This window comes from Leuciscus leuciscus (genome assembly GCF_965113295.1).
Source record: "Leuciscus leuciscus genome assembly, chromosome: 19".
In the NCBI taxonomy this organism is placed as follows: Eukaryota; Metazoa; Chordata; class Actinopteri; order Cypriniformes; family Leuciscidae; genus Leuciscus; species Leuciscus leuciscus.
Genome location: NC_138743.1, coordinates 19,381,576 through 19,399,433, shown reverse-complemented (window position 1 = coordinate 19,399,433; position 17,858 = coordinate 19,381,576). Strand labels below are relative to the sequence as shown.

The 17,858-nt window shown below is 41.2% G+C and overlaps 1 protein-coding gene across 4 annotated transcripts in view; it reads left to right on the top strand.

Annotated features, from left to right (window-relative positions):
• The window catches only part of LOC309481662 (disks large-associated protein 2-like), a 172,737-nt gene that overhangs the window by 118,504 nt on the left and 36,375 nt on the right, over nucleotides 1-17,858 (top strand). For 3 of the 4 annotated variants that reach the window (XM_082146662.1, XM_082146664.1, XM_082146665.1), the window contains one exon: nucleotides 8,031-8,066. The exons of the other annotated variant lie outside the window; for it this stretch is intronic. In XM_082146662.1, the coding sequence (XP_082002788.1) occupies nucleotides 8,031-8,066 (36 nt within the window). The remainder of the gene's footprint in view (nucleotides 1-8,030; nucleotides 8,067-17,858) is intronic. 4 annotated transcript variants of the gene reach the window in all.

Here is a 17,858-nt window from a genome sequence, read left to right as displayed (position 1 = left end):
GAGCACAAATAGGTGCCGGAAATGCACATCACCAGCTTCTTTGTTACACAACATCATAATGGCATCCAAGAATTACAAGCAGTGTATTCCACCATGCCCTCACTTCTTAACGAGGTATGACAAACATGATATGTAATATGCTTGGGAGCGGAGCATGCTAGGTCAGCTCTTGAGGGAGCAATTGTCCTCTTTGGGAATGTTACACAATGAGGAAGCTCCACTAGGGATGAGACGATTACCGGTTTCACTATAAACCACGATAAAATGTACTGACGCAGGGGCGTAATTTGTGGGGGGGTTGGGGGGGAGATAACCCCCCCAATATTTAAATCTATGCATTACAACCCCCCAATATTTATACCATGATCACATGAAAAATATGCAGAATAATTTTTCGACCCCCCCCAATGTTCAAACCAAATCTACGCCCTTGTACTGACGGTTAGTATTATCATTTAAAATTGAATTATCATTAAAACTGTGTTTGATTATCGTGATTTTAATAACTCACTGTAAATCATATCCAGCCAGCAACAGGATGACACAGGCGCAGCGCGCAATGTTGTTGTTTTTTTATTCGAGAAGGAATGGTGGAAGGCAGATTGTTTTAAATCTTACCCGTTTATAAATTAATTTTGTACAGTGTACAAAACAATCGTCCAAACAAGATGATCACAAAAATATTATCAAACTCAGTAAACAATAAATCAACTCTGATTTCATTTTCAATACAAATGAAAACGGAGACGCAAGACGGCAAGTTGTATTTGAATGAAACGAGAGCGTGTGCGTGTCCGTTGTGATACATGTGCGCTGTGTTATAATACGTTGTTATTGACGACGGTCGTTTTAAGGAAGGAAATGCCACAGAATATAATCTTGCTTAAAAAAGTGCATAGAGCTGTTTGTTTTATTTGTTGTTTGTTGATTTTCAAATATAAAACTTGCTGAAATGTTTTCAGTGTGAGCATCAGTTATTTTTGAACACTTTCATCTCAGTTTAACAAAACCGTGATAATATTGATAATCACAATAATTTTGGTCACTATTATCGTGATATGAAATTTTCATACCGTCCCATCCCTAAGCTCCACTCATGCCTGGCTCTCCCCTTGTGATCCGGGTCCCATGCCTGCTGAGGCGGCACAGTGGCTCAAAGGACCTTTTTTGGGATTCAGAAGTTGCCTAGTGATTTCTTCTGATCCAGACAAGGACCTACTGTCAGCCGCCTCTGGCTCAGAGGTGTTGGGTGGCCAAGGTACCCCTCATCAGCCATCGCAGTCTTGTGATTTCAATGAACTGCTTGAAGTGGTTTCCTGTGTGGTGGATAAACTCAGGCTTGAATGGTCAGATGAGAAAAAATAAGTAAAAAAAACGTAAGAGGCTTGACATCTGCTCTTCTACCCAGATCTTCACACTGAGGTGTCTAGGTCCTGGGGTAGCCCGTACTTGGCACCCATTCATAAACGTGCAATGTCAAATTATTTGGCTATCATAGGGTTTAAGGAGTATGGGTATGCGGTGATGCCACGGGTTAAGATGTGGGCCTAGCTATCTCTCCCCTGCTTCAGCATCATTGCAGAAGAGGCCCACTTTACCCTATACGCCCTGTAGAATTACATCTGGCCTCATGAGTAAGGCTTATGAGGCAGCAGATCAAGCTGGTGCATCACTGCATATGATGGCTAACTTGCAGGCGTACCAGGCTGACCTGTTAAAAGTCCTGGAAGTCATGAAGGAGTGAGGGAACACCACCGGGACACAGATCTTGCTCTCCATGCCACAAAGCAGATGGCTTGCTCCATCGCCCATTTGATGGCTGCATTGGTTGCCATGGAGAGACATCTGGGGCTCAACCTCTCTGGTATCTAGGAAAAAAACAAAGGCTTTCTGCTGGATGCCCCGATTTCACCGTCTGGCCTATTCTACGACGCAGTCAATGCTGTTGTTAATAGGTTTCAGGCAATTAAGAAGCAATCAGCGGCATTCCGGGAGGGGCAAAGAGCCAGTGTGTATAGAGACATATTTTAGACCTGCGGGCTCAGAACCGTACTCTGCAGACTTACAGGTTCATGATGCTAATGCACAAGGATATCATGTTTCAAATTCAGTCCGAGGATTGGTTTGTCATAATAGGATGCTGGATGCATACTTTCATATCAAACTTCTGCAACAGCACAGGAAGTGTTCTCATTAAGAATCTGTTATTAGAATTAGAATCTGTTAACCAATATTAGGTGCTTTCATTTGGCCTAGCCTTGTCACCCCGCACTTTCACAAAGTCCATGTATACTGTGCTGGCTCTATTAAGAATCCAGGGCATTCGTGTACTCAGTTATACGGACGACTGGCTCATATTGGCCTAGTACAAAGAGTTAGCAGTTCGACATCAAGATACCGTTCTCACTCGTTTGAAGAATTTGAGGTTTGAGACTGAACAGCAAGAAGATTGTTCTCTTGCCAAGACAGAATGTTTATTTGAGTGGTGTTGGACTATTTTTTAATGCAGGCACTGTCTCCTGCACGAATGGAGTCCATTCTGACCGTGATGAAAGAAGTCAAGCTAAGTCAAGAAATTTCTGGCCGAAAATACCAAAGACTGCCATCATGATAGCTTTGTGCATTGTGCAACCCCTGAAGAAGATAACAGTAACATGCAGAGGGCTTTGTTCCCTTTCTGTGTGGAGGAGACCACAGTTCCTCACATGTGAACACGTTGTCATTGCAAGATGCTGACTGCTGGTGCACCCCTCACAGGTTGGGGTGCCATTCTGGATGGTCGCCCAGCCTGAGGGGACTGGGAAGACTGACATATTCTTAGGCACAAAAATTGCCTGGAAATGAAGGCTGTATATCTGTCTCTCAGGTACTTCCTCCCAGACCTGAGGTGTTATCATGTGTTGGTGCTGACAGACAACACATCAGTAGTCTCTTGCATAAATCACTTGGGTAGACTGCATTCCCTCCTCCTTTTCAGGTTGAATTGAATTGAATGAGGCCTTTATATAGCGCTTTCATATGTACTACTGTACACCCAAAGGTCTGTACAATCATGTCAGGGGATCTCTCCTCAACCACCACCAGTGTGCAGCATCCACTTGGATGATGCGACGGCAGCCACAGTACAACGGCGCCAGTGCGCTCACCACACACCAGATGTAGCTGGAGAGGAGAGAGAGTGATAGAGCCAATTCAGTGGATGGGGATTATTAGGAGGCCATGATTGGCAAGGGCCAATGGGTGGAATGTGGCCAGGACACTGGAGTTACACCCCTACTGTTTACGAGAAGTGCCATGGGATTTTTAATGACCACAGAGAGTCAGGACCTCGGTTTTACGTATAGTGTCCCCATCACTATAATGGGCCATTAGGATGGTGCAGCAGATCCTGGGCTCAAAGCAAAGAGCTCTCCCTGAGGGCACTCTACATTCCATGGCATTCGGATGTGGGTGCAGACATCCTGTCGATGCAGGGGCTGAGGCTTGGGAAATGGAGACTCCACCCCAAGCTGGTGGAATTAATTTGGCAGAGGCTCGACAAAGCGGAACTGGACCTGTTCGTCTCTGAGGAGAGGACCTATTGTCCCCTTTGGTTCGCCCTCACACCTCCAGCTCCATTAGGAATGTATGCCATGGTGCAGATGTTGCCGAGGATATGTTTTTGTATGTTTTTCCCGGATTGCTCTACTCCTGGGAGTTCTAGCCAGAGTTCAGCGGGACGGAGTTCCCTCCATTGCTAGGTACTCCATTCTTGCTGGCCTGAGTGTGGTTCTTGGACCGGATATCTTTCCTTTGTGCATTGGTTCTTGGACCTGATATATCTCCTTGGATGCTCTACCTGGGATCTTCTTTCTCAGGCCTAAAGCACGATATTTCACCCCTAGCCTGAGATGTGGAAGCTGTTGGAAGGTTGGATGTTGGTGCCAGCTCATATATTCCGGTCTCTTAAGTTAGTTGTAGAGACTATTCTTAATGTTAGAGCTCCTTCCACAAGGAAACTTTATGCCCTGAAGTGGCATCTCTTTGAGTCATGGTGTGTGCAGCACCATCCTGACCCAGTCAACTGCCTGTTTGGTTCAGTGTCATCCTATGCTTAATGTGTATGTGGCCACTACTTCTGCCTGCAACGACCACATCAATGGAGCCTCTGTGGGAGGCATCCCCTAATATCTAACTTGCTTCGTGGTGTCAGACGGCTGAGGCCTATCTGCAGACTGTGAGTTCTTTCCTGGGATCTTTCCGTAGTTCTGGAAGACTGATCAGAAGCTCCGTTTGAGCCCTGGAGTCAGCCTTGGAGAAGATTATGACTCTCATGGTGGCTCTGCTACTAGTTTTAGCTTTGCTTAAAAGAGTCAGAGATTTGCAGGCCTTATCAGTTGCCCTGTCCTGCCTTGATTTCACCCCTGGGGTGGTTAAAGTTATATTGCACCTGAGGCCAGGTCACACTCCAAAGTTGCCTTTTTTCACCATCCGTCTGGGCGTCCTTCAAGATTTTACCCCCTGTTGTTTGACTTCCCTGAACAAGAAATGCTTCCTCTCCTATGTCCAGTCATGGCCTTGAGGGTTTACGTTGACTGCTAAGGCTTGTGGCTTAAATCCGATCAATTACTGGTCTGTTTTGGAGGCCATGGCAGAGGTTTGCCCATCTCCAAGCATCCTATTGAATTGATGATAAGATTATTATTTATTTATTTTTGGCTACGAGGTATACAGAAAGGCTTTGCATCTAAGCATCAGAGCCCACTCCACTTGGAGTGTGGCTTCCTCTAAGGCGCTAGCTAAAGGTGCGTCAAGACGCTGTGGCAAGACTGACGCTGCAGCAAGACTGACGCTGCGGCAGGCTGATCCTCTATCCACACATTCATAATGTTTTATAGTTTGGATATGGATTCAACCTCAGGTCCTTCTTGGTTAAGGCGAGACACGGCAGGCAAAAACATCGTTTTCTTTTTACTGGTCAATTTTGAGATTTTTGGATATTTGTCTTCAATAACATGTCTTCTTTCAGACTTGTGGTGAAAAAAAGTCCGAAATACACATTTAGGTCTTTATTTGACTACACTTTGTCTGTTCGCGTCTGTAGATTTCTCATAAATTCAACAAAAGTTTGCGTTCTTAATCCTCCCGCTGCTCCGCGATCTCTGTCTTCTTCCTGTCATCACACGCATCGGTGGATAGCTCTCTCTCTCCTTTACAATGCTGTTGGATCCAAATATGGTCATTTCCTTTTTATCAGCAACCAATCGTGAAAGTAAAAGGGCTGAATGCGCAATCTCATTGGCTGATGATAAATCTTTAAAGCCCGTTTTCTCAAAATGACCTTTCTCTCATACTCCAAGTACGAAATCTCCACTTCAGTAGCACCTATATACACCAAACTGTCCAGTCTTGTACCTAGTTATTATGAAGACATTTACAGAGGGATTTGTAAATATATTATTCCTAGCCTGATTTATATAACATTTTATTCCAAAAAACATGGCGAAAATAATTTTTTTGAGGCTATTGACAGTATATTCTGATTTACAGGATAATAAAAGTAGATATCCATAAATCCCTCTGTAATTTTTTTCCCATCTAATATGTGAACACAATGAAAAAATAATTTTTAACCTGGCTTTATCCAATACTCAGATTATTTTATTTTTTATATGCAAAATAGCGTATATTTAATTCGATATTGCCTAATTTGCATATTTAAACATTAAATTATAGAAAACTTGTAATACATTTTTTTCTCATCTTAATGTAGGTAATCAACTGGGAAAGTTTCATGGTGATATCTGCTAGTTAAAAATTTTACCCTATTCACCTGTAGTGTCTCGCCTTAATCCTTCTTTTTCTGGCCATAAGGTTCATAATTAAAAAAAAAAATTTAAATCACAACCTTATTGGTTGGTCATTTCTGACTTTGCTGATGAGGCGTGCAGCATACTTCGCATAAAGCCTGAGAATGTCTTCCTTCAGACAATTCGAATCTGGTGATATGCATTTCAGGCGTCAATTTATGGTCTCTGTGATGTGCTGACCCTATGTCACCTGACCACGCTGTTGGCCAATAGAATTGACGTGTTTCCACATGTGCTTCAGACACTGGCTCACGCTGGAGCTATCCCATAGCGCCAACATCATGACACAGTGGCTCTTTCCCCTCAAAGCGAAACGGGTTACATAATGTTACCTGATAAGTTTTTCTGATCTCACATGCTACTTGTACACCAAGAGCTAAATTCACATGGACATCAACTCCAGTTTGGCTTAAAGGACAAGTTCGGTATTTTACACTTAAAGCCCTGTTTACAGATCGTATCTGATGAAATAGAACGGTTAAGATTAAAATTTGGACACATGCTGCTGTCCCGAGAATTTTAGGTTGTCTATATGCCCACAATGGTTGTCTATATGCACTGGAAGATTCCGTCCTAAAAACACATTAAACTTTCGTTTACAAAGACGTGAAACTCACCGAGTGGTCAGGGGTGTTCACTGATATGTTCCCTCAAAAATCGCTGAAAAAGATGCATTCCAACAGGTTTTATCGTAGTTTTTGTCCAACTCCATTTACTTAATAGGACGTGCTGTGAGACCACAGCACCTTTACGGTATTACTCCGCCGCTTCTTCTTCTGCTTCTTCTGTGTATTCAATGAAATGCCCGTGGTTTGCTTGCAATTGGCAAAGGTGCATTATCGCCACCAACTGGGCTGGAGTGTCTATTATTCAAGCTCTCAACGGAAGAATCACGGGTGTGACGTGTTTGGCAAAATAGGTCCACAAACGCGAAATAAACCTAAAATTCTCGGGACAGGAGCATGTGTCCAAATTTTTATCTTAACCGTTCTATTTCATCAGATACGATCTGTAAACAGGGCTTTAAGTGTAAAATACCGAACTTGTCCTTTAAGTCGCTTAGTGCAGTGCAGAGATTTTTTCTTTGAAATCCTGTGAAATTTTTAATTTATCCATTTAAATTGTTGCAGAAACTATTCTGAACTATTCTAAAACTATTAGTTTTAATTGTAAATGCTGACTGTAAAATGTTGTTTTTGCTTATTTCAGTACGATCAATGGAGTTTAGCCATATCACTTCCCGGAAAATACTAACTAATTTCGGAAGTTTATAAGGGGACAGGCTTTTGCAACAAAACTAATCCAATTACTGTGAGAATGGAAGTTATGATACAATATTTAGATAAAGCATTGTGTCTTTGTCAGTAAGAAAAGCGGACATCAAAATTGCCCAATGCAGCCAAAATGTCCAGTGTTTTCTGTGTTTATTTCTGTTATAATTGTTTTATTTGTTTTTTCTTGTTAAATTTGTGAGTTGTTTATGTTCAGGCAGAATTTCACAGAACTAAAGTGATTTGCTAGACCATAATAACAGGCATTCAAGATCTAACAGTTTCCTGATTTGCCAAATTGAAATATGATTAAAATGATGGAATCATTTACATATTAATCACGTATTAATAGTGACATTCGATTAACAATTAACATTTGCATATCTCTTACAGTAACTAAGTAACACATAATTGATGATAAATAAATGAAGCATTCACTTTATTAATTTGACTTTTAATTGGGATGTATTAAGACATATTTGGCATACTTGTGCCTGCACAACTTTCATAGGCTTATTTTGCTATTTATTGGTTTATGCTAATATTGATTACAACAAGCATTAAATGAGTCAATTAGTATAATTAGGTTTTTACGTAATATTTTACCAAATTCAATATTCTACCTTCCTGCTGTAGTTTAGAGGCCAAACACTTAACAGCACATGCACAGAATTCTTTGTGAATTCGCCTAATTGTGTTTGTTTGTTTGTTTGTTTGTTGTTTCTTTGTTTAATTAAGATGAAGACACATACATATCATTATTACAGAGAGCGCATGACACAATGCATGAGTCAGAAGCAGTGTTTATCTTTCATAGTGTTGAATTATTTGGCCAGTTGTTTTTATTTTTTTTTTATTTTTTTTTATTTTTTCTTCTTACTAAGCTATCATCCTTTTTTTTTCATTTTAGGGGCCCGTAGCTTAGCTGGGGGGCGTAGAATGTACGGTAGGTCTGAAAGGGCTCTTTTGTAATATACCTGTTGTACTTCATTTCACATCATTGTTTTGTCTACTTTCACATTATCTAGCAAAATGTATTATCTGTATCAAAAACCTTGGTTACACTTTTTTTTAAGGTGCCCTAGTTACAGTATAATTATACAAATATGTTTTGAGTAATTAACAACAACATGTACTTACTATATAATTAGGGTTATTGGTTTAGTTTAGGGTTAGTTGCTTGTAATTATGAATACTTTACTTTTATTACTATAGTAAGTTTACACATAATATGTGCAACAGGGACACTGTAAAATAAAGTGTTTCCTGGCACCCATTTGAGGCAAATATTTACATTTCCAAATTTATTACATAAAGTAAAAATAAAATGACTTCAGTTTGTTTTATTTTTTTCTTATGATGGTTTCGAATATGTTTAGACCTTATTATTATTATTGTTATTGATTTTTTGTTTTTGTTTCAGTGTATGATTTCTTATTTGAATTCACAAGGGATTGTGCATGATTACCGCATTAGTAATATAAATTAAACTGGATAACTTTTTAATAAGTTAGTGATATAACTTCAGTGGTCCTCAGTAAAACGTGATATTATTATTTAGCTCAGTGGTTCCCAAACAGAGGGTGACAGAGGGAGTATGCAAACAAAATGCTGAGTTTTAGGGAACGTAATGAATGCCGTTCATTTAATTCTAAACCACCTTAAAATAACATTAAAACAAAAGCCACAGCAGAACTGCAACACACAGCAGTGTTTCTTAAACAAACTGCGGCTTTGAACGAATAGGGAGGAGTCAATGATCCAATGACCCCATCATGAATACAGCCACTTGCTTTGTTACTGAATAAATGCATAACTTGATGGCTCACTCATTAAGACAGTGACTTTATTTGAAGAGTATCACTTGAGCATTTTTTTATTAAAAAAAATATTTTCTAGATGTATTTATAAAGGTAAAAATCCACTAAAAACTAATTATGGGATAAATATTGTCCCGTAAAGGTGTGATTGCAGTCTAAGAGAGGAAGGGTATTAAATACCTCAGGGGGTACAACCCTCTAAAAAGTTTGGGAACCACTGGTTTAGCACATTTAGCCGATAATAAAAGGTTAAACCTTTTTTAAACAATATTTAAATGGAACATTTTGTCAAATGTAATTCTAATAATTCAAGATGTACAATGTTTGCCCCAAATAATAGCTATATAGAATTCAAGTGAAATCAGTTTTCTAACCATCACTAATTACAGAAGAATAGGGTAGCTCTATCTGGAAATGTATTGTTATAAATTTATAATGATGTAAATGGTACAAACGGAAAAAAGTGAGTTTTCTGGAGTTTTCATTAGGTTGTCATGTGTGGAAGGATTTTAATCGATTGTAGTGATTGTAGTCATAATGACATCCACTCTGCATTCATGGGGGCATTGCCACTGTATGTATGTATGTATGTATGTATGTTGAGAAAAAAAAAAATTGGAGCCAACTCTAAATTCCGATCGCCACTGAGAGATGAGGTGTGTGAACACATCCTCCACCTCCACGGGAGAAAGTGGAAAGGACACTGGCTCTGATGGACTAGACATGACAGAGAACTACTCATCCCTCTCTCCATCCATATAAATCTTTCAAGCCATCTTCATTCATTCATTCATTCATTCATTCACTCACCATATGTCTAATCCACCACACAAGCATCACTGAAATACGTAAACAAGTCTATTGGAGGCAAAAAAAAAAAAAAATATATATATATATCCAAGATGGTGGACAAAGTGGGATTATAAATTCACTACCCAAAAATGTAATCAAAATATTATATCATGTTTTTGAAAAAAGTATTTTATGCTCACCAAGACTGCATTTATTTAATTAAATAAAGACAGAAATATCATGAAATATTATTTCAGTTTTAAAAAATGACTTTCTATTCAAATTTGTTTTATTTCCTTCAGAAATCATTCTAATATGCTTATTTTCTTTTCAAGAAACGTTTATTATTATTATTATTATTGAATACATTTGAAAAAAATGTGGAAATCATTTTATTTCATTTCCAGTTTTCTTTGATGAATAGAAAACAAAAGAACGTCTCGGTTACGTATGTAACCCACGTTCCCTGAGTATGGAACGGAGACGTTACGTCGTGATGACGAATGGGGTTTCGCTTAGAAAGCCTCTCACCCTCGAGAATACAAAACGAGCCAATGGCAAGAAAATGCCATGGGTCTATGGAATTTGCATAGCGTAACTCCGCCCCACTGGGGGACTTACAGAATACACATATGACCCGGAAGGGAGCTGCATATGGAAAAATATTGGGGTGTCCAGCCCGCAGGGTGGAATGTTTCAACCCCAGGGGTTGCAAGGTGGCTTGCCAAGGGAAAGACACACGCTCGAGAGAGCCTTACAGTGGAAATACACATATGAGGGTCGCCCTGAGGGGGAACCATGCATATGGAGGCACCTGGCCAACGCTAAAGCTGCCGGTGGCATAACTCTGGCGTTGACGTCAACTGCGCTGGAGGAACTTCTCGGGGAGGCTCACCTGAGGACAATATCGCATGTATCCAGTCCGCAGAGTGGAATGGCGAGCAAGCGAAGACACCTGAGCAGATCCTAGTACCGGCTGGTTGAAGCGAGTACATGAGAGGACACTGGCTCCACTCGGAGATTGTAGAATCTTGCGAATGTGTTAGGTGTCGCCCAGCCTGCAGATCTCTGTTAGCGAGGCGCCATGCGCTAGAGCCCAAGAGGAAGCCACACTCCGGGTGGAGTGAGCCTTCACACCAAGGGGGCACGGTCGACCTTGCTGCTGGTATGCCAAAGCAATGGCGTCCACTAACCAGTGAGACAACCTTTGCTTGGAGAGAGCCTTTCCATTCAGCTTCCCACCATAACAGACAAAGAGCTGGTCTGAGGTCCTAAAACACTGTGTTCTGTCTACGTAAGCATGGAGGGCGCACTGGACAGAGCAGTGCCAAGGCTGGGTCTGCCTCCTCCAAGGGCAGCGCTTGCAGGTTCACCACCTGGTCTGGAAAAGGAGTGGTGGGAACCTTGGGCATGTACACAGGCCGGGGTCTCAGGATCACGTGAGAGTAGGCCGGCCCGAATTCGATGCACGCTTCGTCAACCGAAAATGCCTGCAGGTCCCCTACCCTCTTGATGGAGGCCAAAGCAACCAGGAGCGCTGTCTTCATTGACAGGAACTTAAGCTCACTGATTGCAGAGGCTCGAAGGGAGCACTCTGCAGGGCAATTAAAACCACTGAGAGGTCCCAAGAGGGTACGAGAGGAGGGCGAGGAGGATTCAGTCTCCTCGCTTCTCTCAGGAACCTAATAACCAGGTTGTGCTTTCCCATGTACTTACCTTCGACTGCGTTGTGATAGCGGCAACATACACTTTCAGGGTGGAGGGAGACAGCCTTCGCTCCAACCCTTCTTGCAGGAAGGAAAGCATGACACTGATCTGGCATTTTCTGGGGTCTTCTCAGCGAGAAGAGCACCAGGTGATGAAGAGGTTCCACTTCAACGCGTAGGCATGTCTCGTGGGCGATGCTCTAGCGGAAGTGACGGTAGCCACCACCGCTGGATGTAGGGTACTCAAACCTGCCTCCCGTCCAGGAGCCACACGTGGAGGTTTCAAAGATCGGGACAAGGGTTCCATAGGGTGCCCATAGGTCCTTCCTCAGAGAAATTGGCCAGGGAGGTGCCGTACTAGTTCGGAGAACCAGGTCTAATAGAACCAGTGCCTCGGTCAGGGAGTAAAACAGGCTGCAATGGGAAGAGTCATGGGAGGCAAACAGATCTACCTGTGCGTCCCCGAACTGTTCCCAAATCAGCTGAACCGACTGGGGATGGAGTTTCCATTCTCCAGGAAGAGGCTGAAGCCGTGAGAGCTCGTCGGCTGCACAGTTCAGGTCTCCCGGGATGTAAATAGCTCGAAGTGACCTCAGATACTTCTGACTCCATAGGAGGTGGTGGCGGGCGAATTGTGTCATACGGCGGCATAGGGCACTCCGGCCCATAGAAAGCTAAGGTTCGGGTGAAGGACTGACGGCAGGTCGGAGTAACTGGTATTCGGAGCGTGTCTTGTTGCCATGCCCACCTCGGGACGGTCTCATATGAAGCAATCCGAGCGGCGTTGCTGCGGCTGTGGATGCCATATGCCCCAGGAGCCTCTGAAATAACTTCAATAGAACCGCACTCTTGCCCTAGAACGATCTCAGGCAAGTCAGCAGTGACTGCGCACGCTCGCTCGTAAGCTGCGCGCACATGGCGACCAAGTCGATTTCCATACCGAGAAAAGAGATCCTCTGCACAGGGCAAAGTTTGCTCTTCTCCCAGTTGACCCGAAGGCCCAGACGGGCTAGGTGTCGGAGCACGAGGTCCCTGTGTTCGCAAACCTGGTCTCGAGAGTGAGCTAGAATCAGCCAGTCATTGAGATAGTTCAGGATGCGAACCCCGTGTTGCCATAGTGGCACAAGGGCTGCCTCGACGACTTTCGTGAAGACGCGAGGAGACATAAGCTGAGAAAACGAGTTCCCAGACCCCCTCACATCAACCTGGCTGAGCCCATTCCTGGACCACACATGTGGACATCACCTGGGCCAGGGATCACGCAGGTACCGTTGTCGCCCATAGAGCGAGGTCCATACAGTGTGCAGCGGATCGACCAGCCCGGGCATGGGAGGCATAGCGTCCCTGCGTGGGGGTGTGGTCGAGTTCTGTCAGTGTTGGCCACGCCACTCCAACCGATGCTCTCAGCTGTCCGGGAAAAGCATGGCCGTCAGCTCTGGATCTGACTCGGCTAACGCTGGCACTCCCGTGGGAGGCAACGCAGCCGAATCCTCATTTCCAGAGGAATCAAGCCCGCCTTGTGATGCTGTGAGTGACATGACATCATCCGCTGGAGCCCCGAATGAAAACACTGGGTCCCCGAGAGGAACCAGGCACACACGGAAGCTCCACGGTTTGCGATGTGGAGGGGGCGTGGCCCGAGGAATGACTCGTCGGTTATTGTGCCACACCGTAACCCTCAGATCACCCTGGCCACCAGCCAAAGTATCCCCTCTCGAGGAAGAGATAGATTGGGGTGTGGCAGAGGGGACTCTACCCACACGGAGATCATTGAGTCTCGATCTAAACACCGCAATGGTCATGTTCCCGCAAAGAAAACATGACTCATACATGAGCGCTGCCGAGCGTGATTAAGCCCAACACGCCACACAGCACTCGTGACCGTTAGGCAGATGAATCATGCACCCACATCCAGAAAACACACGGGCGAGCCGTCTTGAAAAAGACGTGCCACGTGCAGCTCTTTTAGAGAGAGGAAAAAGCTCAGCAGAGTGCTGAAACGCCCAGGGAGAAGCACACACACTGTCGGCAGATCACTGCACAGACCAGCAGCAGGCAATGTGATCTTGCTGGAACGCGCCATTGCACCAACACACTGGAAAGCCGCTCGTCTCGTAGAGTGAAGATAATTCAGAATGGCTTGTGGGAGTGAAGAAAACTCTTGGCTCCGAAGCGAAAACATAACTGCATGTTGCCAGCGTACTTCCTTATATACCCATGAAGTGGGGCGGAGTTACGCTATGCAAATTCCACAGACCCATGGCATTTTCTTGCCATTGGCTCGTTTTATATTCTCGAACGTGAGAGGCTTTCTAAGCGAAACCCCATTCGTCGTCACAACGTAACTCGTAGTGACCACGAAAGGGAACTACATTTAATTAAAATAGAAATCTATTGTATCATTTTAAATGTCTTTACTGTGACTTCTGATAAATGTAATGTGTTAATTTAATCATACTGACATTTGAGCATTATTATATGAATGTGGTAGTATACTATGATATTAGTATACTAACTAGGGATGCTCCGATCAGGATTTTTATCTTATCTGCATCTGGGCCAAATTTTGTGTTGATATCTCAATGCAATCAAAAGTTACGGGGTTCGGAACCGAGGCTGCCTTTTTATCAAAAGTCCAAAAACCTCTCCAATCAAATGATCTGATTGTTAATGAACAGAAGAACTACTTAGATGTGTAAATGCCACAAAACATAAAAATAAGTAATAAGATCCTGGTGGATGAGTGATGATCTTCAGCGCTGTTTCAGCTGTGCGCTCCTATTCTACGGTAAATCCAGACCTGTCAGTCAGGGGTGTGTTTCCCGAAAGCATCGTTAGCCAACTATGGTCGCAAGTTCCGTCGTTATCAGCATAGTTCAACGAGTCGGTGTTTCCCGAAACCATAGTTCGAACAAACATTCGCAAACAGCATCGCAAAGTTGTGTGGTTGGAACGACAGCTCTCGACCTGTGGTTAGAAGCAGAGTTTCTTGTTTGCATGACATATGGACTCAATAAATCCTTATCTTGAGCCAAAAAAGCAAGCTGACATTCAGTACAATCTATATCTTTTATTTAGAATACATACAAATGTAATTTACGTCTTTTAGTTTGTCAAGAGGTTTAAAGCACCATTTTTGAAGAGTGCGTATGTGCGGACGTGCTCTAGTAAGAACGAGCTATGATTGAATCTGAAAACAAAGCAAAATAACTGAGAAAAATGAGAAATAGTCCTCAGATGCCATGTCCTTAATTTATAGCAAAACATCTAACATTAATTCGATCACAGACAGATTCATTAAAAGAAGTTATTACTCCAACACCTGCGTGACATCATTAACCAACGTGGTTGAACAACCAGTTTGCGACAGTACGGTTTTGGGAAACCGGTTGTTGAATGGGAAACACACCCCAGAGCGATCGATCCAATCCAAACACGTTCCATCTGTAAAACAGTGTCCGAATGGTCTCAACACATCATCCCTACCCACTATACCTGAGATCCAGTTTCCATTGGTTGAACTTTCAAATGCCATTGGAAAACGCTGCACCATTATCGTGATGTGATCGAATCCCAGAAGTCCTATAGCCAAGCAGCATGTCATGTTACTCTGTGAGGATTTCCTCAAGATCTAAACATCATGTTATGTGTGCGGGCTTGTTTGAATTGAGACAACCTTCTCTAAATAAAGATTTACTATGGTTTACTAATGTTTCACGAAGTTACAAAGCAGAACGTACCGCAAAAGCCTAATCTGCATACTGTTTACATGCACGTCGGCCGCAAATTTTTACAGTTTCACGTCATCAAATTGTGAGGTCTGCCAAATGTAGTGATTACTGATCGAGTCACATATAAATATTACATTTATATATTTATATTATAAATAAAATGGTTCAATCAGAACTACTTTGCCTGATATTTGTGTAGCATTAGCAATCGCGCAACTGGCCTCGCTCCATTCCCACGGCTCTCGGCCCCGCCCTGCTTGCCACAGTTGTCAGTAGCTTTGAAATATGCTAATGTCAAACTCTATTGAAAGGTTATAGGGATTTGACTATGGTTTAGAGTTGTTGTGGGTTGCCATGATGTTAGACGGTGAAACACGAAGTAACAACTGTCAGCTGTTTACATTTGTCATCATTTTGTCAAACAGGCTTTTTTCTTTTTGTCTTTTGCATCAGTTTTGGACATTGCTTATCCAACCAGATTTTAGAATAAGAACCTTTCTCTGGTACAGTAAACTAATATGTTTAGAATAGTATAATATCCTACTTCTTATACGGTCTACAGTACGTATTCTGTGCATTGTAAACAAAGTTTCTGTATGCATGGAAAATCCAAATATATAATTGGATTTTGCATACTGCTACAGCTACTACAGCTTTCCTGGAGCTCAGTGGTAAGAGCATTGCGTTAACAACGCAAGGTTTTGGGTTCGATCCCAGGGGATTGCACATACCTATGTATAAATGTATAGGATAACGCAATGTAAGTCGCTTTGGATAAAAGCGTCTGCCAAATGCATAAATGTAAATGTAATACTGTGCAGTATACAGTTGCGTATAGCGTTCCATTTAATCAGGCTTGCAGAAGTACAGTAGGTGCACTTTAAATTAAATTAAATTTCATGTTTTGAAACATTAGTCTTCGTGTTGGCCTATTTTTCTTGTGTCTCATATCATCCTTCATTCATGTCATCACACAGTTACTAAGCATATCACTTCAGCACTGTCAGAGCCCATGCACACATGATAAGGACAACCCAGATGAAACGTACAGGATCAAGCGACGCTCTTACTGGAATCTTCAGTGAATGAACTGGCACCACGGTGAATTTTAACCCCTTTTATGTGGAGGCACTGGAACTGAAATCTGATACTGACCCAATACCTGTGAAAAATTGTGTATTTTAATTGGATATACGTTAAAATGTTATACTGTATAAATGCAGTCATACAATTTATATTATATAATTTTTTACTTTTTTTATTGCTACATTTTAATTTAATCTAAATTGACTTTAAATTTTAAAAAAAGTTAACTTCTTTTTCATAGTGTTTTGCAAATTCGTTCATGCATTTGATTAAATCGTTCATTTTGAATTTTAGTTTAAAATACTAAAGTTTTTGTCTCTTTGTTTTGCATTTTTGCCTCCCATTACCTTTGGTTTATTGTTTTTCAGAAATTGTTTAGTTTTAAAATATTATTTAAAATCTAAAATGTATATTAAAATAAAATTGTGTATTAAAAGTGTATTTACTGTAATAATGGTATGGTTCTGAATGGTTTTCTTGCCGAGTTGGCAAATGACCAAGTGCCACACACACTTCAGCGTTTTCCTTTTGGACACAACTACAAATGATGGATGAAGTATGATGCTATTTATATCGACTGGATCTGAGCATCTTTTTATTTGGCATAGGAGACAATACCATTGTGGAAAAATAAGTGTGCTAAATTATATTGATTGTGCCCTTGTAGTGTACTTTCATTTTTTAATATGTACTTTTAAATGTTTTAATTTATTTAATATTTTTTTATCTAATCTAAAATAAAATAAATGAAATAAAAAAAATAAAAGGTCACTTATATGTGTACTTAAAGAGAATAACTTTCATGATTGTGTTTCTTAATTAAAGGAATAGTTCACCCAAAATTGACAATTATGTCATAATATACTCGCCCTCAATTGGTTTTACTTAAAGTACACTTTAAATCATTGTGTTTTCATCTTTTGACATGCTTTAAAGAAGTACACTCATTTTAATGTTTTGACCAACATACTAAAGCAAAACTAAAGTTGATTATTATTTCTAACAATATTTAAGTATATTTTTGCTTAAAATAAATGTTTGTCATTACATTCAGTATTTACAATAACCATATTTCAAAGACAGAAGTAATTATGATTTTTGTGTAACTGCCATTTAATATAATTCTAAATTACAATATAATACATTTTCATTTTGAAATTGACATGCAAGTGTCTGAAAACATTAGTTTGCACTATTCCGTAATAGGCACTCTTTTTTTTTTTTTTTGTGCTAAAGGATACTTCTTTTTCACAAGGGTGGACATTAACTAATATTTGAATCAATAGCTACATGAGAGATTCTGGTGAGAAAACCATTGAGAATTGCTTAAAAATGTGAGAAAACCTTTTTTGGCCAAAATTAATATTCTATCAACTACCAATTCTTTATTCATAACTAAATGTTTTGGCCTGTTTGTCGTTTTAAGTACATGTGACTTTTTAAATGTGTGTATCTTTGTTTATTTTCAGCAATCTGACACCACTGATTATAGCTTAATTATACTTTTTTTAACATTTACTTTAAAATGAATAAGAAAATACTTAAGAAAATCTGCTACTAAAGATATCTGGAGACTAAAACAACTGGTGTCAGATTGAATATT